General features: G+C 51.3%; 1 protein-coding gene across 3 annotated transcripts in view; it reads right to left on the reverse strand.

Annotated features, from left to right (window-relative positions):
• Ephb2 (EPH receptor B2) overlaps positions 1–18,927 on the reverse strand; it is a 185,533-nt gene extending 166,606 nt beyond the window's left edge. For 2 of the 3 annotated variants that reach the window (XM_036178785.1, XM_036178784.1), the window contains exon 1: positions 18,554–18,677. In XM_036178785.1, coding sequence (XP_036034678.1) covers positions 18,554–18,614 — 61 coding nt within the window. In that variant the 5' untranslated portion in view covers positions 18,615–18,677. Of the gene's footprint in view, positions 1–18,553 lie in introns of all 3 variants that reach the window. The other variant, XM_036178786.1, reaches the window with a different exon arrangement.
• Between the last annotated feature and the right edge of the window lie 7,972 nt (positions 18,928–26,899).

The raw sequence follows: 26,899 nt of genomic DNA on the forward strand, positions 1-26,899 counted from the left end.
TGGGTCTTCCCCAGGGCCTCCAGATACCATCATCCAGGTGAAACCTTCAAGGGGCCAGCTTAAAGCCTCTTGGGAAAGCAGCAGGGAGACCACAGGGGTAGAAACTGGGACATCTGTCCCTTGGGGATGGGTGGATCCTGATCAGTGGGGACAGCTGGCCCTAGAGTCATGAGCAGGTCCCTTAGTATGAGAGTCCACAGAGCTGAACCCCAAAAAACCAATTCCAGCCTGAAGTTTTCCAGATGCAACCCTCCGTTGCAGCCAATTTGTGCCAGCAGACTCCAAGGATGCCATTGCATCCACTCAGGTCCTTAGCAACCTGTCCAATCACATGGGTTCCCCTGTCCAGGTGCTGTGTCCATGAGTGAATTTCAGGCAGCTGTTTCCTCATCTGCAATGTGACCTAGAACAGTGATTTCTCAACCTGCGGGTCACAACCCCTTTCCCGGGGGTTGCCTGAGGCCATCTGCATATCAGATATTTACATTACAATTCATGACAGTAGCAAAATGACAGTTATGAAGTAGCAATGAAAATAATTTTATGGCTGGGGGGTCACCACAACTTGAGGAACTGTATTAAAGGGTCAGAGCATTACAAAGGTTGAGAACCACTGGACTAGAAGATTAAGCAAGATTCTGCATGTGAAGCCTTGGTGCAGGGACAGGAGGCAGGGAGCTGACACATGACAGACATTCCCTACTCCTTCAGTCCATGCTGAATGAACAAGTGCTCTGTCCCAGGCAAGTACTGGGACGTGCAAGCAAGACATAACATTCCTACCTTTGGGAAGCGTGTGGTGTGTGTGTTGTGGTGGGTGTGTGTGTGTGTGTGTGTGTGTGTGTGTGAGAGAGAGAGAGAGAGAGAGAGAGAGAGAGAGAGAGATTTGAAGTAGTGACTCATGCATCCCAGACTAGTCTCAAACTTGCCATGTAACTAAAGGTGACTTTAAAGGTTTGGTCCTCCTACCTCCACTTCAGAGCACTGGGATTCCAGATGTGCACCCACCCACCGGGTTTATTCAGTGCTGGAATGGAACCCAGGGCTATGGGTATGCTAGGCAAGCACTCTATCAACCAAGCTATACCTGCTGCCTGAAGCTTATATCCAGACAGGAAGGAGTAAATCAAGTTTTACCTTTGTTGTAATTATTGTGCCCATTTCACAGCAAACTGAATCAAGGTTCAGAAAAACTAACAGCCTTTAAAATCTCCCCTTTCCCCTTCCTTCCCACCTGACATTCAAAAGGGCTAGAGCCAAGTGCTAAAAAAAAAAAAAAAAAAAAAATCCATCCAAGATCTACCAGGAGGAAAGGGGAGCCACCAATTTCAAGATGTTGTCACCCCAAAGGGTCCTTAAGGCTGCAGATCCAGTTGGCCACAGGCTCTACATGACCTCAGGCAGACAGCAGTTTGGGCTTCAGTCTCCCTACATTTGGACACTCTGAATTCTGGGGTGAACCTCAGGTCATTCGGGCTCTGTGAAAGACCTGGGCTAAATGAGGTGCCGGGGACTGTTCCCTGGCTGGCAGCAAGGAGTGCCTCTTGTGTGAGGAGCTGGAGGGCTGGGCAGGGGAGGCAGGCTGAGGTCCCTCCTGTTCTGCCCCACCCTCACCTCTTTCGCGCTGACACACTGGCTGGCAAGCATGTGCTGCCTGAACACAGGGCCTTGTTTAATGGGGGCTGCGCCTGTCGTCTTCCTAAACAGCTTCCTGCTTTGGATTTTTTTTTTCCTTTTGGGCAGTACTGGGGATGGAACCTAAGGGCCTTGCGCTCACCAGGCAAGCACTCCACCACTGAGCCACATCACCTGCTCCCTGCTTTGGATGTCTTTTGTCAGCCTTCTCTGGCTCCTAAGAGCAGCCACAGCTTGTCACTCAAGGCTACTTTCCTTGCTCACACCTCTGCCAGGCTCACCTCCCATCTTCCATTTCACACACTTCCATCTACAGTGACATCCACAAAGCAGCCTCCTTCCAGCTTCTGGGCCTTTGTTTAGGCCGTCCCTCCACTAAGAATGCTGTTCTTTCCACTTGAATGAATGCATTTGCTCCCACAGCACAGGCTGGAAGACGCTTCTCTACAGCACACTCCATGCTGAACACAAGTATGGGATTTTTGGTTTCTTTTTTGCTTGTTTGTTTGTTTAGGATAGTTACATATACATAATAAGGTATCTTATGTTACATTTTTGTTGTTGTTGTTTTCAAGACAGGGTTTCTCTGTTTAACCGTCCTGCCTGTCCTGAAACTCACTCTGGCCTCAAAGTCACAGAGATCCACCTACGTCTGTCTGCCTTCCAAGTGCTGAAATTAAAAGGTATGCGCCACCACTGCCTGGTGCAATACAGCATCTTAAGGGTTGGCCTCAAGTCTAGAAACAAAGGTGACATATTTCATGTACACCTTCTATCCACAGCTCAATGCTGAGTGTGCTCCCACAACCCTGTAATCCCCGCACACAGGTGGTGGAGCAGAAGGATCAAGACCAACCTCAGCTACACAGAAAATTTGAGGCTAGCCTACACTAGATGAAAACCTGTCTCCAACCAACCAATCAATCAATCAATCAATCAATCAATCAACCACCAACCAGTCAGCATGGCTCAGTGGGTAAAGTGCAGGCTGTGCAAACATGAAAGCCTGAGCTCAGATCCCCAGCACCCACAAAAAAGCCAGGGGTTGGCAGTGCAAGCCCGTAACCCCAGCACTGGATGTGGAGACAGGAGAATCTCAGGGTGCACCGGCCAGCCAGTCTAGCCAAGCGACCAGCTCCAGGTTTAGCCAGAGACTCTGTTTCAAAAAATAAGGCAGCAAGCATGTGCGCCTATACACAAAACACACAAAATAGCAAAAATAAGACAAAACAAAAAATAAAATCCCAAACATCATCAAACAATAACAACAACAAACCCCAGAATCAGCCAGAAGGTCATTTTATGTGGTGTTTTTTTAATGTGTGGGCATTTCTTTTTTGATGTGTTTGTGTGAGTATATACGTATGTGTAGTCACACACATGCATGTGTGCTTATAGGCCAGAGGCTGACGCCAGGCATCTCCTTTTACTCTCTACTCTACATACAGAGGAAGGTCCTCTCACTCAAACTCAGGGCACACTGATTCAGTGAATGTCGTCACTAGCTAGCTTGTTCCTGGGATCCTGCCTCCAGCTCCCAAGCACTGGAACTATAGGTGGGTCTCCACATTCAGCAGTTACATGGATCCTGGGTATCTGGGTTCTAGGTATCTGATCTCTGGTCCTCAGGCCTCAAGGACGTACCCACTGAGCCATGCCCCCAGCCCCAGTATGCCTGCATTTTGTTTGGTTAGGTGTGGAATTTCCTACTTGTGGCCTCATGTTGGTGGAAAAAAATAAGTTTTGGATCTTTTTGGATTTCAGGTTTTTCACATTAGAGAGGCTTGAGCTGTTTAAGACAGTGACCTTGGGTCCCTGGACACTTCTGAACTTGCATCTGTTTTAATTTGCCATATGAATTACTGACTATTATCAGGGTCGCTTAGGATGGTGCTGGCTCATCTGTGGGAGCTGCTCTGAATTAATGAAGGAAGAAGAAAAATAGAAGAGGAGAAAGAAGAGAAGTGATGGAGGGGGATGGAAGAGGAAGAAGGTTTTGCCTATCTGCTGGGATGTCGCTCTGATATCCAACGTCAGTCTGTTTCATTTCTCACAAGGTCCCCTGGCATCTCAGAGACCGTCAACAGCAAGTTGATGAATGGAAAGACAGATGAATGAACTGATGGGTGAAGGGGAGAAAAGGATTAAGGGAAAGAAGGGTGCATGGACAGATGGACAGAGACAGTCTGGAGGAAGCTGAAGGCACTAACTGAGCCCAGCGGCACAGAGCCCCACTAGCAGCAGAGGCGTCTGAGACCAGATGCTCAATCTGTCCCCAGCTGCGGCACCTCTCCCTGGCTGTGAGCTCCCAAATTGGAGCCAGCATCAGTCTGAGCATAGGATGGAGTAAGTGGAAGCATGGGGCGGCTGATGCCCAGGGGAGTCCCAGCTCTTCCCCCACCTGTCACCAGCTCTAAGCACCAGCCCCTGACAGCAGGAAGACATCTCTAAAAGCATGAGCCAAGTCGGCGGGAAAATAGGATTTACTCCACAGACATTCACTTGGGGGCAACTTCTCCGGAACTCTACAGTGTAGAAACTTTGGCAAACCCAGTCGATGGCTCAGAGGATTTTTCTAAACCTAGGGTGTCTGCTGTTTGCCAGCATGATCCAGAGCCAGAAACAGGAGAATAAGGAAATATGATAGTCCAGATACCAAAGAGAATTTCATGGGAGAAGGGCACCCAGTTCTTGTTTATTCTTCTGTTCATTTACCCACCTACCTACCCAAAACATGCCCATACATACTTAACTTTGCCCATACATACTACATACTACATACATACATACACACATACATACTACATCCATCTACCCAGCCAAGCAGCCAGCCACCCATCAAGTATCTATTCATCAATACATCTATCAAGTATTCATCATCAATTTCATCCATCTACCCATCCAACCATCCATCTATACATATATACACATATACATGCATACACACATCCCATATATCTATACATACATACATCCCATCTATCCATCCATTCACCCACCCACCTACCCATTCATCCATCCATCCATCTGTCCATCCATCCAAAATATCTACTCACTCAGCCAGCCAACCACACTTATCCATTCATCTATCATCAATTCTATCCACCCATCGACCCCATTCATTCACCCACCCATCTATCTGTCTATCTATCACACCCATCTATCCATTTATTCATCTACTCATTCTTCATACACCAATCTGCCCATCCATCTGTTCATCCATCCACTTAGCCACCCATCTACCCACTGATCCATTCTATGCACCCACCCACTCACCTACCCATCCTCCAGTCTACTCATCTTCCAATTCACCTAACCATCAAACTTGTCGATCATTTGCCCAACCATCTAATCCATGTAACTGCTCATGCACTCATCTTCTGTCTGTCTAACCACTCATCTATCCTACCATCGACCAGCTGTAACTGCTCAGCTGTTCATCCCACTATCCTCCTATACATCATTCAACCATTCCAGCTGAGGATCCCCCACTATGGCTGGGAGGAAGTGGACACGCTGACCCATTATACACCTGATATAATCTGGGAAATATAATAGAGTTACATGCAAGGTATCGCCAAGGACACAAAGACCACCAAAGACAGAGGGCAATCAGGGCTTCAGACAGGAGGAGATACACAAGCTTGACCTTAGTAAGTGGCAGGAAGATGCCAGAGCAAGCAGATGAAGGAGGACTGAGTGGGGGGGGGGGCAGGGTGCAATTGGAAACAGGGCGCCATAAGTCTAATGGGGGCAAGAAAAATGGGTGGAAGGGGCTGATAAGAGTTAACTCCATGGTGCAGCACTTGTACAAGGCCCTAGTTTTTACCCCAGAACACACACACACACACACACACACACACACACACACACACACAATTCAAAAGCACAGGTCTCCATACCACCCCACTAACTAGCTGTGGGCCAGTATCCTTTTTCACACCCACCAGACTCTGTAAGTCCTCTGTATTTCCTAGAGAGAAAAGGCCACATACCTTCCGGATACCACTCACTACCAGCTTGTGCTCTGCTGGCTACAACACAACTCCATCAGAAAGAAAATCGGCCCTTAGTAATCTCTGGGCCAAGCAGTCAGCTCTGATTCCCATGTCATCTTCTGCTGCAAGTTCCCCAGGTTCTGTGCCTTTCTTCTCTGGCAATGGTAAATCTGCTAGCAGCCCCTCAATAGTTGGAACTAGGCAACTGGAGGCACACCCGGGCGAGCAGCAGGGAGGCTGGCTCTGCTTTCCCTGCTGAGCCTCCAGCCCCTCTGTGCACCAGATCAATGGTTAAAACTCTAGACTTAGGGCTGGAGAGATGGCTCAGCAATTAAGAGCACTGGCTGCTCTTCCAGAAGACCTGGGTTCAATTCCCAGCACCCACATGGCAGCTCACAACTGTCTGTAACTCCAGGGTCCAACACCCTCTCTCAGATATACATTGAGGCAAAACACCAACACACATAAAACTAAATAAATTATTTTTTAAAAAAAAACAAAACTCTGGACCTTAAACATATCCATCAATGCCTCAGCAAGCTTAGTTCCTTGTCTATATCTGCAACTATTGTCTAAACAGTTTAGAAAACAAACAAACAAACAAACACACACCCCCTCTATATAAACCAAGAATGTGACACAAAGGTCCTCCCGATAGTTGATGAGAGTCACAGCTGTATGGATGTTTATGTTTGAAATATTTAAAAAATAGGGCTGGAGAGATGGTTCAAAGGTTAAGAACACTGGCTTCTCTTCCAGAGGACCCAGGTTCAATTCCCAGCACCCCCATGGCAGCTCATAACTGTCTGTAATCCAGTTCCAAGTGATTTGGCACCCTCACCTGGACATACATGCAGGCAAAACAACAATGCACATGAAATAAAAATAAAAATAATTTTTAAATATTTCAAAATGAAGATATCAGTCCTTCCACTTATCTGGCAGCCATTGAGTTTGGGTCCATCTCCACCATCCCTGGTCAAAGTCCATTAGTAACTACCTGCCTTTTCCAAGCCTTATTTTTTAAAGTATTTTTTATTATTACATTTACTTCACATAAGTGTGTGCATACTTGTGTGCACATGCTTGTGAGTGGAAGTCAGAGGGCAATATGTGAGAGTTGGTTCTCTCTTCCCACCATGTGGGTACCAGGGACCAAACACAGATGGTCAGGTTTGGCAGCAGGTGTTTTTACCCACTCAGCCCTCTTACTGACCCTCTCCTTTTTTTGACTCTATAGTCTAGGCTGGTCTCATACATACAGCAATCCTCCTGTCCAGACTCCCTCGCACTGGGTTTACACATGTGAGACCCATCATGCCCAACCGCATTTTTCAATCTATAGGATGTAACAACACTGACTGAGTAAATGCTCTCCAGCACCGACACCCTCAGGAAATCCAAGTCACTGTTCTTATTACTGCTATTGTTCACAACTGAGCAGAGAATTTGAGTCAAGGAAAGGTGTGGTAAAATGGAGACTTTTCTCTCTTCTATTTCTCCGTTAGCACCAGAGGGTCTTACACTCATTTACTGGTGAACAACTAAGGCTCAGGAGGCTGAACCAACAGCTGGGGGTGTAGCTCAGTGGGTAGAAGGTGTACCGAACATGCATGAAGTCTTGGGTTTGATATCCAATACTGCACAAACTAAGTGTGGTGGTGCACACCAATAATCCCAGCACTTGGGGAGTGGAGGCAGGAGGATCAGAAACTCAGAGTCACCTCAAGTGACAGAGCTGACAAGTAGAGAGTCCAGGTCAGGAATTCCTCTCTGCCCTTCCCTCAAAGAGCAGGCTCTTGCCTGAACCTCCTAGCTCCCAGCCAGGGGTCTTGCCTCATCATCCCTCTGGCTCCAGAAGGGACTAGTCCGAGGGGGTCCCAAGTGCCTCAGCTGCTCAGAAGTCCTTCCCACTGCTTTCCTGGAACCACAGGAGCTGCCATCTGAGGCTGTGAGTAGTGACAGCTGATGCTGATGGGCACAAGCAAGAGGATGTCACAACCGGGGCCCTGACTTGAGCAGGACTCCCTGGGCCTCAGCTTTTTGTGGGTTCCAAAAGGGCCCCTTGGGCTCTGGCCGAGCTGTTCCCAGGCCCTGCCTCCTGGGAGAGGCGGAGAAGGCCCATTCAGGAGGGTCGAATCCCACTGTGCTCTAAACCTCTTTCTCCCCACTTACACAGCTCAGATGCTTTTTGTCCTTCCGGCTTCCCATGGACCTGGGCCAAATGACAAGTTGGTGCTGTGGACATATGTCGTCGCCATAATGGGAATGTTGACCTCACGCTCTCCCTGCTGGGGCCAGGCAGCTTGCACCCCGCCCCTGTGCTTGGCAGCTTCTGCTCTCGGGCACACACAGGACTCCTTCCTGCAGTCTAGCTACAAAGGGCACTCATGGGCCTTCTACTGGATCTTAGCAGGCATCGGCTCCATCACCTGCCTCACACTTCACCTGCCTTTACTTTGGGACTCTCTGAGGAGTCACCTCCTCCAAGTGCTCAGTCAGGACAGTGCTGACTGTGTAAGCATGAGACCCTAGAATCAGGCACAGGGGCATCCATGCTGGAGCTGTATACTCTTAGCCTGTGAGTAAAATACATGGTGAGGTATGACAGCTTCCCCATAAACACACAAACTTTGTAGACTATAAGCTTTTTAAGATTGAGCCCCACCTCCTGCAGGAAAAAAAAGAGGGGACAGCTCGGGGGGGGGTACCTTTAGAAAGGACTGGTGTTCTCTATGATTTATTATCAGTCTGACTTTGAACTTTATCTCCCATTTAGGCAATGGATAGGAGCCATATTTCTTGCCTGTCAAAAGTTTAACACAGTGGTTCTCAACCTGTGGGTCTTGACTGCTTTGGGAGTCGAATGATATTTCACAAGGTCATATATCATATATTCTTCATATCAGATATTTACATTATGATTTATAACAGTAGAAAAATTACAGTTATGAAGTAGCAATGAAAATAATTTTATGGTTGGGGGTCACCACCACATGAGGAACTATATTAAAGGGTTGCAGTGTTAGGAAGATTGAGAACTGCTGGTTTAACACATAAAACCCCACAAGCATTGCCTGGGCCCATTCTCCAATGGGTCTCTTCAGGTGATGCCAGAGAGGTACCTGTACCCACCCACATCATCACAAGTACTATCTTCTTGTGCTATGAGCCAACCTGTGCTCCAAAAGTAGATTTCACAGCAATGGCAGAATCACATCTGAACCTCTCCTGTCCTTCCCTTGCCTCCCTGCACATGTGATGGCCCCTGACCACATCAAGAATGACAGCCACAGTCACATAGTCACATAGTCACACCTTCAGTCTTTTATAGTTGAATGCAGAATACAGCCGCTTCTTGACACATATATCACAGGTGGTTGAAACTATGACTCCTAGGGAAACTGAGGCCCAAGGGGGACCTTACCTAGCAAATCCCATGTCACTAGCCCAAAGCCTTTTCTTTGACCTCGAACCTCACACAAGGTCTTGAAATAAGCTTGTCCCTGGCTACCCTCACTAATTTGGAGGTTCCCTGATTTTATATCTGTCAGACACTAACTTGGGCATGGGTCCCAAGGTGACAAGAGCCTCTGCTTGCTCAGGACAGATCACACCTGAAAGATACAGAGAGAAAATTGCTGGGATGGAGTGGAGGGAGCAGAAGGCAAGAAGGAATGGGCCTCCTGGCTGCCTGCTGCCCCCATCCCTGGGCTATAAGCTCCGTGGAATAAACTGTCTAAAAGGTGGTGGTCTATAGGTCCTGGCCCCAATGAATGTAATGCTCCTGTGTTCCTCTGGCAGCCTAGATCAAAATCTGGAGCACAGGTTAGCCCAGAGCATGTAGAGAGGTGTACCAGTGATAGCATGAGATGGGAGGGAGTCCAGAATTTTGAGTATCTCCTCAATGGTGTGCTTTGGTGAGGAGGAGGTTACTCCAGTACAGTGTGCCAAATCTCTGGCAAGAAAAGGGCCTCTCTTTAAGGCCTGAATGGAAAACAAGACCATGGGTTTCCTCCCTTCCTGGGAACACTAATGAAGGAGTCTGGGATGACCCTGAGCTGGCTTTGGGGCTGATGCAAACTGATAAGACGCCAGAGGGTGACATTTTGTGGCATCAGCTCCTACTGTTCAAGAAGCCTTACACAGATGCTGGGAATGGTGAGCATGCTTGGGATCTCAGCACTTGGGAGGCTGAGGCAGGAGGATTGCCAGGAGCTAGCCTGGGCTACAGAGTGAGACCTGGTCTCAGGAAATCCAAGCTGGTGAGATGACTCACTGGGTAACATTTTCCCACACAAGCCTGGTGACCTGATTGGCTCCCTGGGACTTTGGTGGAAAAGTGAGAACCCACTCCTCTGACCTCCACAAGCATGCCATGACACATGCATGTCCACGCTCACACCCACACATCACACACACGATAATGAACATTTTACTTATGTATTATGCTCTTACTAAAACAAATCCTCCATGGGCTGGGCATGTAGCTCAGTGGTAAAGCACTGGCCTAACATGCACAAAGCCTTGGCACACCCTCAGTACAGCAGAAAAAGAAAGAGGAAAAGTCTGGTGTCTTGCTTTGTCCCCTGGGGTGCTTAGTGTAGATCAATGGTGGGTGAGAAACACTGAGGAACCAGGGGGTCCAGCCCTCCAGCTGTCCCCAGGGCCATTTGGGCACTTCCAATCTCACTGCCCGAGCCCCCTTCTCCACAAGGACCCTGGCTGACACTATGGAACAGAACAAGTATCTCCCAAAGACATCAACCTGCTGACGCAAAAGCCCTAAATCACCCCTCTCTAAGCTAGGACTAGGGGGCTGCTTGTTACCCAGCAGCAGACCACAGATGTACTTTCTGTGGTGTTCTTCCCTGACTGGGGTCCAGCACCTGGTCCTGAACCTAAGAGTTGAAGGAGCCTGGCCCATGTCATAGAAGAGGTGGCCAAGGCCCAGGAGAACCCTGAGCAATTGTCTCAAGGGTCCCACAGAGTCTGGGCCAGACTCAAGGGTCCCACTTGACCCTGCAGGGCCTGGAGGGCAACAGCAGTATGTGCTGCAATGTGACGGCGAGTCACCCAGTACTTGGGGACTATGAGGAGGTGGCTGCTGCTATCCAGCTCCAGCTGACAATAGCCATGTGGTGCTATGGGCCTGGGAAGCTAGACTGACTTTCAGAGAAGCCAGAATCATGAATTTTTCTATATGGCTATCCTTCTTTATGTTGGCTAAGCACTCAGCGGAAATCGTGACTTCTGGGCTCTGTGGATAGTCCTCCATTTCAACAAGCCACTGACTCTGGACAGGTCACATTTTTCTTTCAGGCCTCAGTTTCCCTATCTCTGGAGTGAACCCGCTGGCTCCTGCCCCCTTGAAGAGTGGCCATGGCACTCACAGGGCTCATGACCCTCCTGTCCTACAGCAGCCTTCCAGTGACAGCTCCACAGTCCCCGCCCTCTGTGGAGGCGACTGACTCCCCCCCCCCCCGGGGCCCCCACTATACACAGTGTTAACATTCGATCTGTCTAACTTACAACAACATTATTCTGACCACTATGACAGAGATTGCGTTTTTATGGCAGGTTTGTGAGTTCCAGAACACTCCCGCCTGCATTATCTCAGGATGCTGATGGAGTCAGAGGCTGGACAGCTGCCTCAGAGACCCTTGCCAGAGCCAAGTTACCTCTAAGCATGAAGCCCAGTTGCAGAGGCAGCTGGAGAAGAGAACACACACACACACACACACACACACACACACAGAAACACACCCTACTGCCCAGTGCCACCCAGACCCAGTCTGAATCTCGACCTTGCCATACCCTGGGTGTAACCTGGACAGTCAGTATCTGGGTTTCCTTTCCTTCATCTGTAAAATGGATGTGACCACATGGCCACCACAAACCTGTGGGACACGCAGACAGGCTCGGCAGTGTCTGTAGAGAATCATAGCCATCATCACCTTCCTGGCAGGAAGTAGGAACCAGGCAGGCACTGGGCCAAAAGTAGAGTGTGACCATAGAGAAACTGGGGAGGTTCTGGGGGTGTTAACTGGGTCAAGGCCTTTGAGGAAATGGGGGTGGTGTTAAACTAGGGCAAAGCCTTTGAGGGAAACCCTCAAAGACGGGCTGAGGGGCCTCTTATTCTCCAGCCAGGGTCAGTTGAAGCCCAGCTGTAGAACACACAGGCCTTCCCGGTCTTTGCTGCTCCCCTGCAGGTGAGGGCAGGGCCAGGGAGAGGTGGGGATGAAGGATCCCCACGTTCCCCAGCTCTGAGCCCAGTTTCTGACTAGGATCCAGCAACTGCAGCTTTTCTAATGTTTACTTGAGAATCACTTAGCTCACCTTCCTCCCGGGAAAGGCTCAGTTCCCCCAACCACCTCAAGGGCTAGAAATGTTATTCCCCTATGACAGAGCATGGAACTAAAACTCAGAGAGGGTAAGCAACAGGCTTAAGGACACACAGGACAGGATGGTGTGACTCCACATATCGTCGTGTGTGTGTGTGTGTGTGTGTGTGTGTGTGTGTGTGTGTGCACGTGTGTACGAACATACATACACTGCTTACAGAACAGGAGGGAAGGGAGCCAGGGCTACACCAAATGTCTTGGGGACAGAGGAGAGAGTGTTCACATCTCAATTATGCCACCAAATAAAGCTGGGCATGGCTGAGGATCAGGTTACTTTGCTGGTACAGACTTGTATACTGGCTCACACTTCATCCTCACAGTGTCTCCAGCAAGGCCCTGTCTGCTGCTTACAAATGAAGAAACTGAGGCTCTGAATGTAACGCTGGCTTAAGGCCTCGGAGTTGGAAAGGTTATCCTCATCAGAAGGTGTACTCACTCCCAGGGCATATAGGGGTGGGTGAAAGGGGAGAGCAGGTGGCTCTGGGATGCTCACCTAATGAGGCCCAGGCTTCAGTGGCCTCAGCAAGCCCCAGGTGACACAGGAGTTACCCTCCCCCACCTTCCGGAAGGCAGCTGCTTTAAAAGGCCCTAAAACGCTTTCAAGGCCTTATCAGTCCTGCTTCACTGATGCCAATCAGGAAGCTTCCAGGTGCTGCACCAACGGCCACCCCACCCCTTGGAGCTGTACAAACATTCCTCCCTCCCACTCTCCTCCTCTCCGGGCCTCCTTCTAGTCGGCAGCCACCAGGAGGTGCCAGGAGGTGGGCACAGGCTCTGCTGGACATCATTTCAATCTGGCTTTCCCCAGATTCTGCCTGGCGGAACTTCTCTTTCAGAAGTCCTGGGTTGTATCTCAGGGCACTGGTGACAAGTGTTACTCGCTGACAGAAAGACCAGACGGATGCTTAAAATGGAGATTCCCTCACCTTGCTCCCCACCCACCAAACCACCAGCTGAGGCCAGCACACAGATCTGGCCTGCCTCTGCCAGGAACTCCAACCTGATCTACACACTTCGACCTCAACAGGAGCCCAGGCCACTCCTGCCAGGCCCACATCTCTGTCATCAGCCAGCTCCACCTTCCACCCACCCTGTCTATGTACAATGCTCTTGCTGGGCCAAAGCTCACAGGTGAACACAGGCAGGCAGGGTTGACAGGATGAGAGCCTGGGCTGAGGGTCCTTAAAGATGCCTTAAAGGGGACTGAGGATGTGTCTCAGTTCACAGGGAGCACACTAGCCTAGCATACGAGAGGCCCCGAATGCAATCCCCAGCACTCCATCAACCAGGAGTCATGGTGCACAACTGTAATCCTAGCAACTGGGAGACAGAGGCAGGAGGATCGGGAGTCCAAGGTCTCTGATGGCTGCAGAGCCACTTTGAGGCCAGCATGCGTGCCCAGAGAATGCATCCCTACCAGGATCAATGAAGGTGTCATAGATAGTGAGGACAACCTGCAGGATGCACTGGAGCTACAGCAGGGCAGAAGGATGCACTGATGGACGGACAAGACTCCAGAGGTGAGAATCCTCTGACAGCTGAGGTGCCTTCCCAGCCTGGGTTCTATGACCATCTCAGGGTAACCAGCGTGTAGAGCTGTGGGGAGTGTGAGACCCAGAGGGCTTCCCCGCACGGTCCTCGATGTGGTATCTGACTCTATGCACATGTAGAGCACTGTCCCAGGGCTAGGGGGAAAGGCACCTGTGAGGTGGAGTCAGAATAGAGGCCTGCCACCCAAACTATCACAATGCCACATAGGCAGGCACATCCCAGCCCAGTCATCATGGGCTACACCCACAGATAAAGCAAGGAAAGGAGCCCTGGGCCCAAACCAGCACATTTCTATACTGAATGTCTGGCAAGGGAACTATAGGAGATGAAGTCTAGAGAGTGTGAGCACCTTGTCCCAAACCACGGCATGCAATGTTCATATCTGAACCCAGATCTATTTCTCCAGAAGGCAGTGTCTTCATCCACACCATCTATGAAGTCAGCAGGCTCTGTTCTCTACCACAGCCAGACTCTGTTTCCTATCCACAACCTGTCCCTGAAGATGGATAGACAGATGAATGAATGAATGAATGAATGAATGATGGATGGATGGACTGATGGATGGGCGGGTAGAAGGAGGGTAGATGGTTAGAGGATGAAGAGATGGGTGTATTTATGGATGGAGGAGAGATGGATGGATGGATGCATGGAGGGGTGGATGGGTGGAGGATGGATGGATGAGTGGGTGTATGACAGAACAGGTCCATCTGATTAGAGTTGTCCAGTGCTGGGTTTTAAAGTGAAGCCCTGCTTTCACTGACTAAGACATACACAAAAGCTAACTCCTGGAGAAACAAAAAACAAACAAAACAAAACAAAAAAAAAAAACAAGCATACATAGAAAACAACTGCAAATTTATCCCACATTCACCAGGGCTCTAGGCATATGAAGCCCCAGAAGACAGAGCTGGGCTCCCAGCCCTCATCAGAAGGGGTCCGTGTGGCCCTTTGGCTGAACTGTCTGTCCCTCACCCTCAAACACTTCCTGTTTGGACTATCCCCAGAGCCTCCCTCTCCAGGAAGGTTTCCTTGGTTCCCCCACCCTTTCCTTCTCTGCCGCTCCTCAGTTGTTCACTCACTCAACACTCCATCCATTGGATGCACCTTAGCTGACGGCACACTTATCACTGAGTGCCCCGGGTATCAGAGCAAGCAGCTCTGCACATTGGGATGCCACAGCCAACACGGCAGCTTGAATCACTTCCTCCTGGGGTTCATGGTCCAGAGGGCCAGGCAACATGAAACAAAGAAACCAACATGGGTGATCGGAAGTCAAAATAAGTGGGTAGGATACAAAGTAGCAAAACTGGCATCTGCTTTAGGTGATCCTGTCAGAGAGGGCCTCTCAGAAAGAGGCATTTGAACGGTTTTATGTATCATAACTATGGACATACAAAAGGTCCAGGGGGTCCTTGCCTTTAGGGAACTCATAGTCCAGAACACTGGCCTTACTATGACTCTGCAGGACCAAATCTGGATTATTCTCAACATCCCCAATGACTGAAGTTACCCATCTTCCCAAACACAGATCTGGCCAAGTCCCTCAATAATCAGCTCAAGAAGCTTCAGTGGCTCCCCACCCACTTCCCTCGGCATCAAATCCATACTCTTAAGTCATCCATCCCTGCCGTTCTGTACCTGTCTGTTCTCCCTTCTCCGGACACCTCACACTGGTGCCCTCGAGGCACACTCCCCTAAGTCACACCCAAGGAAATGCCAGATCATCCCCCCCCACACCCCTGCCTTTCCATATGCTGTTGGCTTGCCCGGCAACATTTTCCTCATCCTCATAGTCCCAAAGTCAACTGCCTCAACTCTGAAGAGATCCATCTGTAAAAAAAACCCGCCAGGTGGCTAAGAAAGTTCATTGTCGGGAGAGTGGAGAGTGAGAAAATGAAACACAGCATTGAGCCATAAAAAAGGAAATAACCTTTTTCCAGCCCAAACTGCACCCCCAGGTGGCCCTCAACTTCCTCCTGGCAGTGCTCAGGGACACACTTCACACATTCGTTCTTGCCAACTGTTTTCTCTGTCAGCCTGTCCCCTGTCTCCCTGCCCGCCCCAGGGTCCGGCACCACCTAGCCAAAAAGGAAGCACCATAAATATTTGGAGAGCAAACGAAGGGCTGTGAGGGGGGGACCCCAACCTTCACACTCCATCTAATAGTGAGTGGGCCACCGTCCTCTGTGAGATGTGTCCCGGGGCTTGAAGCCCCAGCTCCAGATGTTCAACACTTTGCTTTTCTTGGAGAGATCTTGTGGTTTGGGCGAGACACTGTGCTCACCATTCTTGCCAGGGGACCACTCCCCAGCACACACACATGTGTGCACACATGCACGTGCACCCCCATCTCCTCTTGAGCACCCTCTCTCCTCTCAAGCATTCCACAGGCTGGAGCTGGGAATTCTTAGGCTGTAAGCTCACTCAGGCCAGCCCTGTGGTGGGCTGGGAGACAGAGCAGCCAGAAGAGAAAGGAAGGCAGGCAGTGCTATCATGGCTCTCAGTGCCAGAGACAAGAGCTGTCCTCTCTGGCCTCTGGCCTCCGTACTGTCCCACAGATTGGGGTGGTAGCTGGGAGAATCCAAGTGTTCCCTGGATGTGCAGCACCTCTCAGCCCACCTTCCCAATTCTTGCAGTCGGATTATTTCCCCATCCACTATTCAGTGTGCTCCTTATGATCACACAGGTGAGACAGCCACTGTGATCACCCGTAAGTGACAGATGAAGAGAAGGATGCCCCGAGAAGGGATTATGGGATGGTGAGTATACATAATAGAATCCCTCGAGAATAGCCAGAGGCCCTACCTAGGGAAACTGAGGCCCCTACAGAGAAGAGAGCTGGTCCAGGGTCCCGAGTGAATTAGAAACAGACCCCTGCAGCCCACCTCACACCGTTTCTCAGTCCAATATGAGCAGATTAGGATGGATAAAATTCTCTAGTGTCTTACTTCTGCCCCCAAATGGGCAGCCGTCCCATCTTGTGACATCAGCTGCCAACCAGCCCTGTGTCCAGGATCAGGGCCCAGTCAGGCCACGGCCCCCCAGATTCTAACCACCCACTTGCCAGGGCTGGACAGACGTGGCCCTTCCATCTACCCCACGGTAATTAAAAACACACCCAGGCCTTCTCAAACACGCAAGAGAGGCCAATTTTCCTCCCCTCCAGCCCCACTGACTGCAACCTAAATAGCAATATTTATGCCAAGCTCCCCATAATACTGTAAACATCCCAACGTATAGCAGGCCAGCACATGAGTCATTTCCCCAAAGCCAGTGTAATAAGTGGTACACCAACCAAATCCCAGGGAGCTCCCCGCCAGCAGCCGGGCTCCAGGGCTGCCCTCCACACCCAGGGCCCGTGGCACCCTCAGTGCCCTGGCCACCCCACTCTGGGAAACCGCAAGCAGCCGCCAAATCCTGCAGGAGCCGGAGGACGGCTGCCTTGGTGCCAAACACGATGGCTGCCATCCAAGGACCCCCTTCTTCCCCCCCCCCCCTCCCACACTGCGGTCACTAAAATGCTCATTACTGAGAAACTAAGTTCTAGCATGGGGTCCCCCACCATGCCTGTAGTGGCTGTGCCTGGACCCCTCAAGGCTTCTTCACACTTCACCCCAAAGTGGCCCAAGAATAAGACACGCTATGCCTCAACCCTCAAGCCCCTGGTGGCACACTCCTAGAAGGGGTCACCCTCTTTAGGGACAACAAAACACAGCCAATTGTTTCAAAGACCTCAGACTCAGGGCCTATTTTTAACACCCAATGGCTATGGGCGAGACAAGATTTTTCTGAACCCGCGGTTTCCCTATTTGTTAAAAACCAGTAAAAAATTTCGACCCATCTGGCTTCCCGGAAGACTTCTCTTGAAGGATTCAACACGATTTGTCGGCCGGCAAGCACTTTGCAAAGAAGGCTTCAAGTACCTTGTCAACCGTGCAGCACGCTGTAAACCACTGAGAGCAAAGTACTTCATAAACTGTGAAGCGATTGGCAAACTGTAAAGCGCAGTACACGTGAGAACCATTATTAGGATTCACGCCTGGTCCTACCAGCCCAGCCATCCCTGGCGGACACACCCAGACCCCCGCTAACTTTCCCTGTAGAGCCAGCGAGCTGCGACCACCTGGCAGCCACTCCCGCCCCCGGGGGGTCGGGTGGTACCACAGCGCGAGGCCTCGGGGAGAGGCCCGGAGACCCAGGCCAAGGCCAACAACACATGGCAAAGCATCTGGTCCGGGATCTGACGGCAGCTGGAGAGTTCTCGGGGCTCCAGACTCCACGCAGAGCTCTGTCGCCCTCGGGGCGGTGGCCCGCGGAGGTACCCGGAGGACCCCGCGCGCAAGAGAGATGCCCATCGCCCCATCCCCCGCTCAGTCCTGCTGGGGAGGGGACCCCATTGTACGCCGCGGGCGATCGGGCAGGCACGGACGAGGGGGTGGGGGACACCAGCGCTTTGCTCCACTCAGCGGGTCTTCCTGCTCTTCGGGTCGCCCAGGCTGCATCCAAGGGGGCGCGGCCCGGGATCCCCAATCCTTGGCGCGGCCGCGGTGCCTCCCTCGGAACGCTCCCTGCCAAACTTTGCAGCGCCCACTGCGCGCCGGGCCCGCGCCCCTGAGCCGGGTGCCGAGCCAGGCTGGGCCAGCGCCGGGCTCTGCTGGGATGCGGGGACCCGGGTGGCGGGCGCGCAGTGGGCAGAGCCCCCGGCCCTGGGCGGCGCTCGCCGGGCTGGCTACAAAGCCTCGGCAAGATGGTCCCTTCGCCTCCTCCTGGCACAGTCAATCAGCGCCCGCCGCTCGCCCGGCGCCCGCGGGGCCCCGCGTCCTCCCCAGCGGTGGCCGCCGGCCACACCTCCCCGCGTCCACCTGCGCCCGGCACCGGCCCCCGGGCAAACTTTGCGACCGCGGGGCCGAGTGAGGGGGCGACCCGGGGCCGAGGCGGCCGCTCCCCGCCCCCATCCCCGCTCACCTTCCACGGCGGCTAGCAGCGGCAGCAGCAGCAGCGCAGCCCCCAGTCTGCGCACGGCCATTGCTGCGCTGCCGGGAGCCTCGGGCCGCGGCGCCGCGGGGACCCCGGGGCTGGAGCGCGCGCCCCGGGCTCGGGGGGCCGGCGGGTAGCGGCGGGGCGCGGCGCACACACACACGAGCCGCCGCCGCCGCGCAGCCAGCAGAATGAGCCATCCAGCCCGGGCAGAACGGGGACCCGGGCTCCGCCAGCGCTGGGCACGGCCCACCTGAGCCGCGGGCGCGGGGGGAGCCGGGGTTGGACTGCCAACCCTGCGCCTGTACCCCACGTGCCCACGGGCTGCACCACGCCCGAGGCACGGCCCTCTTAGTCTTTTATATCCCTTTGGAGGGAGCAGCACCCGCGCTGGGACACTGTGACCCCACGCACCAGGGCGTCCGGGACCCCGGATTCCCCCCTGCGCGGCAGTGGTCTCTCCCGGCGCTGTGGCTCCTCCAGATAAAGCAGCGATTTCAGCCCAAATGTTTCTCAATTTTTATTGAATGCTGCAAAGCCGAGATCGTCTGGCGCGGCTGACAGGAGCAGAGAGAGGGGACCCGGGGCGGGGGGGCTGGGATCGAGGAAGGGGCTGCCCAAAGCCGGGGGACTGGCCCTACCTGTCAGGGCCGGGAGTGCCACCCCCTTGCCTGAGCCCTGCCACCCGCGTCCCTGCGGCTTCGAAAGAGACTGAACTGCAATGAATGAGGGGGGAAAAAGAGGAGGGGGGAGCTGGGAACAAAACAGGCGGCTTTCCCAGGCTCTGGGGCTGGGCTGGGGCCTCCGCCTGGGAGAGTGGGCCTTGGCGCTCGCCCGCGGGCCCGGGGTTCTCTCTGGCAGGGGTGGCGGGCCCTGGCAGGCAGACCCCAGGCCTTCCCTCCTTGCCTTGTTGTCTTGCGCGAGCCCACCGGCCCCTCCCCGCGGACCTTTCCAGCCGCACATTGTATTTCTCCTCTGTTGATCTGGTTCCTGGTGCAGTTTGCACGCAGGGGTGTGGAGGAGGCCCAGGGGGGTTCCTAAGCGACAGCCCTTACTCCACCCCTCGGTGGAATGGACCTGTCTGGGCTGCTCGGTTTTGTGCATAACTGTTCCTTCAGGGAGGACACAACCCCTTGTTCCATTTCTGCGGGCCCAGCCTGCTCTGACAGCCTTCATCACCGTCATCATTAGCGGGCTTGCTGAGGCCGGTGGTGGGCGGACCGTAGGGACCCTGCGGGAACCACCCAGGCAGGGCCCCTGGCCTTTGGGATCCGCGCTTCTGAAAACACGCTTAGCCAACAGCACTGGCCATGCTCTTGCCTTGGGTGGAAGAGTCTCCTAGAGGAACAGGCTGTTAAAGCCCAGTACGGACCCCCTTCAGTCTCTTTGTCCCACAAACTAGCAAAATGTCCCAGAGATGTCTTCCATTTAAGGCCCATCAGGCAGACAGTCCTGAGACAACAAGGAGGTTTGGAGATGTGGGTCACCTTTGGAAGCTCTGAGAGTCAATTGGAAATGAACGTCAACCTGGGAGGCCACCAGAAAGAGGAGGGCCTTGAAGGCTGCAAGGGAGGCAGAGAGAAGTGGGGGGGGGGGTGTAAGAGGAGACTGGGAAGACACTCCCCTCTGCCAACACTTTCCACCCCATGTTGCCTGCAGATTCCTGTTTAGGAATAGAGATGAATCGGGTGACCCTGGCTTTTATTTCTCTGTTTCTGCTTGTCAGACGTGCCAAGGGACTTAGGGCTTGGTGGACTCTGAACCTGTTCTTCTCCATCCCAGATGGCCCCTGCCCATGTCCACAAATAATTGCGTGGCATCTATTACATGCTGGGTGGATTCGGCTCTGCTTGCTTTCTATCCCCTGGGGCCCTTGCCATCATCAACCCACCCCTAGCAATTGCATCCTTCTTTGATTCAAACTACAAATACCAGACACTAGCTTTCTTTGAGGACCCTGAGCAGGGATGAGGCTCGGGGCTGTTTATGGGTACATAAACATGTCTTCTCCATTGTCTCAACCATGGTAGGAGGGTCAATCATCTCAGGTGATGAGACAGAGGGCCAGGTAACTCATCTGCTCAAGGTCATATAGCACATTGGAGCTAGGATTCAAGCTCTGTCTGTCTGACATCCCCTGGGCCTCCCGCAGGTCCGCAGAAGGTCAATTAACCAACTTCCCAAGGCCACTGAAAACCTTATTGTTAATAGGTAGCAATCTGGACCTTTACCTGGTTTAACACAAAAATCACAGTAACAATAAAGTCCCTCATCCGTTCTCCCAACATGTTTTTTTATCCCGCATTTGGGATCCTATAGAATGGCTGAGTTTTGTCATCCAGACAAGGCCTTCCTCTCTGCTTGGCAACTGTCTTCAGCCTGCCTTGTCCGAGTCAACCTCTGCCCAGCTTTCTCTACTCCATGACCAGGGGTCCACCTCATCAACACCCTACTAAGAGTCTCCACTGATTTTGGCCTCTCCTCCGGCTGACACCCATTTGCTTACAATGTTCCCTGAAAGATGATTGGTGGTTCTCTTGCTGGGGCCTCAGGATAGTTTGACTGTCTTCAATTTGCATATCGCCTCTCTGACCCCAGCAGATTAGGTGCTCCATGTGAGCAAGCGTGAGCTGTGCATGCTAGGGAGCTGCCCCTCTCCAGGTGCAGAGGCTGGAGAGCTTTGGATCCAGACCTGGGTCCCTCCCTGCAAAGGAAGAGCCGGCTGGAAGCTTCATTTGTCTAATGACAACAGCTCCCTGCATTTGCAATCACGCTTTAACAGTTTACAAAGCAGTGTTCACACCCATCAACTCGGCTCATGATAATTCAACCAGCCGAGCCTCCCGCCCCCAGCACCAGCTTTTAGAAGGGGAAACTGGGATCCAGAGAGGGAACATTACTTGCCCAAGTGCTCCTAGCCCAGTTCCCTGTGTGCTGCTGCAGCTGTAGAGATTTTAATGACCTAACTTGTCTGTGTCGCTCTCTATCTCATTTGATTGACAAACATGAGTTGGGCATTGCCTACATGCCAGGCAGGGGGAAGGCAGGAATGCAACTGAGGACCTGTTAGACAAGACCCTGCAGGGAGTCCCAAACAGGGACAAAATAATGGACAGTGATCCCAGCCAGGAAGACAATAAAGCAGGGTGACAGATCACTGACTGGCCCGGGTGAGGGGGTGTGGGGGGTGTCATGGAAGCCTGTCTGAGGAGAGAATATGACAGCTGAAAGCCAGGCCAAGCAAATGTTGGGGAGGGGCCTGCTGGGTATCTCCTAACTGTGCTCTACTCCGTTGCTTGCCCAGTTACTAACTGGTGGGGGCCCTTGGCCATGTATAGATCAGAACACACCTCCAACCACGGCCCAACTGGGGAATCTGAGCAGACAGCTCCAGTTCTGTCCTGACACTTGTTTGCTGTGTGACCTCCAACAAGGCCTTTCCCAGCTCATAGGTAACTTTAAACTTCTAGTAGCCACATTAAGAAATTAAATGGAGCTGGGCAGTGGTGGCACACACCTTTAGTTTCAGCACTAGGAAGGAAGAGGCAGGCTGATCTCTGTGAGCTCGAGCCCAACCTGGTCTACAGAGTAAATTCCAGGACAGCCTGGGTTACACAGAGAAACCTGGTTTCAACCCCTTCTTCCCCCTAAAAAAAAGAAAAGAAAAATTAAATGAAGAACTAGGACACATGCAACTTCGTATGCTTTGTGTGCTCAGCATGTACGAGGCCCTGAGTTCTTTTTCTTCTTTTTTAAATACAATTTTGATTTTAAAAAAATTTTAAATTTAAATTTTTTAAATAAAAAAATGATTTTTAATTTAAATTTATTTGTGTGCATTGGTGTTTTGCCTGCATGTATGTCTGTGTGAGGGTGTCGGATTCCCTGGAACTGGAGTTCCAGATAGTTGTGAGCTGCCGTGTGGTGCTGGGAATTGAACTCAGGTCCTCTGGAAGGGCAGCCAGTGCTCTTAACGGTTGAGCCATCTCTCCAGTCCTGGCCCTGGTTCTAACACCACTTCTAAGAAAAATAAAGGGAAGCAGGGAAAGCTAACTTTAATTATTTAAATCAACAAGTCAAAAATATTACCGTGTCAACATGTAATTAATGAGACATTTCATTTTTTTTTTCTTACCATCTTCTGTTTTGAGACAGTGTTTCATGTAGCCTACTCTGGCCTTGAATTGTGGCAGTCCTCCTGCCTCAGCTTCCTGAGTATTGGAGTTACAAGAGTGAGGAATCTGGTATTTCACTTTTTAGCACTCCTCGGCTTCCGTCTGTCCCATGTTGAATGCTAAAGAACCCCCTGTGACAAGGGGCATAAATGTAGACATGGGAGCTGGGATGTGACTCAGTTGGTAGAGTGCTTGCCTAGTATACACAAGTCCTGGGTTCCATTCCCAGAGTTTCATAAACCAGACATGGTAATGCACACCTGTAATCCCAGCACTCAGGCAGAAGGACCAGAAAGCCAAAGGCATCTTCAGCTACACAGTGTGAGGCTAGCCTATGCTACATTAGATGCTGTCTCAAATACATGTAGATACTGACAGCATTAACTTTCCTGCAGGGTGAAAAGTGAGATTCGTCCAAATTCTCTCAGGGCAGAGGACAGATTTGCAGCCTCTCTCTGAAGAAAGGGGGCGGGGCTTCCCAGAGGAGGGGCTGGTAAAGATCATCTTGACAGCTAGGATCTGACCCACCCCAACCCCTCTTTATTTTTGTCTGAGACAAGGTCTCCCTAATGTAGCCATGGCTGGCCTGGAACTCGTTAGGTAGACCAGGCTGACCTCAAATTTATGATCCTTTTGTCTCTCAAATGCTGGTATTACCGACATGTGCCCACATGCCTGGCTGCCCTCCCTCTTTTGAGAAAAGTTTTTTCCTACCTTCTGATAATATCATGACATGTTCTCATTGTAAAGAATAAAAATGACAATGAACACTTCAGAGGAAATAAAATAAATAAACAAGATTCACCCAGTGCCCCTACCCGCGATCCTGAGATCCATGGCTCGTGTTCCCTTTTCTTTCTCACCAATCCTTTTTCTTTCAGGCACACATTTGAGATGTAACTACAGCCTTGCTGCGTGCACAGTGCTGAGCCTAACTTTCTCCTCCTCGCATGGGGAGTATGTGTTGTTAGATCATGACTAAGGGAGATGTGGCACCCCAGGGACCAGAGGGTGGGAAACATCAGTTACTCGTGATGACTCCTTGCTTCTCCTAAAGGCGACGGAAAACAAACCCCCGCTGTGGATGATCCTCTGAGAGCAGAGTAGAAGTGAACAGAGCAACCAGGAGGGGAGGATTCCACTGAAAGCCACTTTGAGTCTGAAGCCAGCCCAGAGTCTTTGTCACTGGGAGGTAGAGGTGACTGGGCTGGGCTGAGAGTCTGGGCAGCTGATCCCTCTACTGCCACCTGGTGGCCTCTAGCATTAGTGCACTCTCCAGGAGCCAGGTCTGGACAGACATGTTAACAGGCTGGAGGTACTGGAGTCTTATCTAATCTAGTCCTCTAGATGGATTTCCTCCAAGATCTACATATCTGATCAATCCTCCTTCCTGCTGTGGGCTCTCATTTGCCTCTTGCAGTAAATACAACCCCCCTATCCTGACATTCAAGGCTCCTCAGAGACTGGACCACTCCATTCTCCAGTGGGATTATAGGCATGTGCCATATGCCTGGCTCTTGGTTTATCTGCAAAATAGGTCCAAACCTTACATATTCATTAAGAGGACCGAATGAAGTTGGATGTGATAGCATAGGCTTGTAATCCTAAGTTAGTAATGTTCAAGAAGATTGGCAGTTCCAAGCCATCCTGGGCTATATAGTATCTCAAAAAGGAATAATAATAATAACAACAACAACAAAGAGAACAAACTGGCTGTAGTGGCATATGTCCATAATCTCAGCATTTGGGAAGTAGAAGCAGGAGGCTCACAAATCAAGTTTGAGGCCAGCCTGGGCTATGTCAAAACAAAGCAATATAGAAATGAGGTGCCAAGGCAAACCTTAGAGTGTGTCTGGGACACACCAGTCTTCCTTCCCACTAGCCCACATCCCCTGTGTCTCCTGACCCTCTCCAGGCCCATGTCCTGTTCCCCTTTAGATCCCAGGGTCTAGCAAAGGGCTACAGCGTGGGTATTGAGTTGCTGATTGACACCTCTCCTGCTGACAAAAAGAACCAGCTTGGCACCAGAGACAGGTGGTAAGACACTTTGAAGTATCTGTAAGCTACCAGAGACAATGATTCACTTCTTCCCTAGAATTGGGAAGGCCTGGGCTGTCTATCTGGAGCAAAAGGTCAAGGCAGGGGTGGGTGGGGCCTGGCTGGCAGCCTGTTCTCTTATCGTCTTTGATCCTGACAACCATTATGTGAGCCAGCAAGGCCTCCCCACTTGACTGCAGAGGAAACTAAGGCCCAGAGAGGAAGTGATTTGGCTAAAGTCATTCAAAAGACCCAGGAAATCTAAGCTGAGTGCCAGGATTCCCCTTCCCTGGGTTAAGGCTTTCTGAAGCTTGTGGCCACAATGAAGTTGAAACCAGATCTGAGTTCAAATCCCAGCTTAGTTCTTCGCCTTCTGCACAACTTTTATGGCATGGAACTTCCTAAGCCTCAGTTTCCTTGAAGCAGGGGGCCCTGTTGGAAGATGAAAGGCGTTAGAGATGGTGACGCCTCTGTAAACGGCAGCGTGCCATACCCAGGTGAAAGGTTGACGCAGTGGCTTGTCGAGCCTGATACAGGTTGCTTTGATCTTGGCGCCCTGCAGTTGAATGGGGTTATATGACTGGCTGTTCACCTGGCCGCGCATTTTCTAATCTGCCTCTCTTCAGGAGTTTGCAGGAGCTATTTGGATGGGTGCCTGGCAGCAGGGGTGCAATAGGATCAGCAAGCTGGCTATGGGAGGCAGGGATGCCCAGGGCAGCTGCCCCATCTAGGCACAGTCCTAATAATACATGTAGGCTGGATGCTGGGGTTGAAGAAACTTGCCAAAGGTATGATGCAGGACTCATTTTTTTAAGGACCCGGATGTATGAGAAGTAATGGGATCGGGTATAATGAGGAAAGCTCCCAGCACGAGTGAATCAGGAAGAATAAAGATTACAGCTGGTTCACTTTTAAACTGGATCAAGCTCAAAGAGGTGTTCTAGAAGTACTTGACAACAGGATAGTTGGATGGATGGATGGATGGATGGATAGATGGATAGATGGGTGGATATATGGATGTATATAAGAGTATACGGGCAGATGGTTGGATAGCACAGAGGACAGAGGATAATGACAAGCAGGTTGGCTTTCAGGAGTTAATGACATATGAGTTTAGATAAATCTTGGGTTTAAATTGACTTGAGAGTTCTTAAAAGGGCATAACCAGCTTTCAAAAGTTAAGAGATACAGAACAGACCTCTGCAGCTCTGCATACTCCTCAGACTCTGAGGCCTCCAAAAACACTCAGATGTGGTGACTACCATGGCTGCCAGGTGGCATGATGAGCATCCTAAGAAAGTTACCCATCATCTCCCAAATCCTCCCCAGTGCTTTCTGAGGCCTGTGTGCTCTTCTCTCTCTGGTGTGTCCGAGGCTCCCACCTCACTCACCTGGCACTTTCAGTTCCTCTTGGAAGATATTTGGATTGGGGAACCAGAGTACTAACGCAGAGCAGGTTGAGCTGTCCTGTTTTGCATGTTCTTGGTTCTTGTGGGCATGGTACATAGGGATAGGGGGCTGGACTGGAACTCAGTCCCTATCTCTGCAACCATAGGTGGGAGTGGCTGAGGTACAGCAGAGTATCTGAAATAAGGGAGAAGGAGCTTTGGGGGAAGTGGCCCAAACATCTCAGACTTCACAGCTGTACTTGGGGTCTGCTCCCAGGAAGTGACCTTCCAGGTGATAAGGCCAAATGTACCACAGAACACCTTTCATGCCAGGGTTTGATCAGATGAGGGCAGAAACTCAGCTGGCTTATATTCAAAAGGGCCTGGCATCCCACCTCCATCATTTTATGAATCAACGGGCTCAGAGAAGAAAAGGGATTTCTTCAAAGTCACACAGCAAGGTAGTAGGGCACAGTGATAGGAAGTTTTCCAGTTCCTGGAGGGGGACTGGCAGGTGGCCTAGACTTCAAGGAGAAGTTGGGTACAAGGAGACCAAGAGCAGCCCAAGGAGACAAGGAGGCCGTTGTATTCTCCTAAGACTGGCTAGCAAGCTGGGCAGAGCTTCGCACCATGACTCTCCGAGATGGAATTGGAGAGCAGCCAGCTTGTCGACTCTAGCTATTAACTAATAGCCTATTATTTCCCACTAAGATTAATTTTTAAATGCAAATGGC

Source organism: Onychomys torridus, chromosome 2, assembly GCF_903995425.1.
Source record: "Onychomys torridus chromosome 2, mOncTor1.1, whole genome shotgun sequence".
In the NCBI taxonomy this organism is placed as follows: Eukaryota; Metazoa; Chordata; class Mammalia; order Rodentia; family Cricetidae; genus Onychomys; species Onychomys torridus.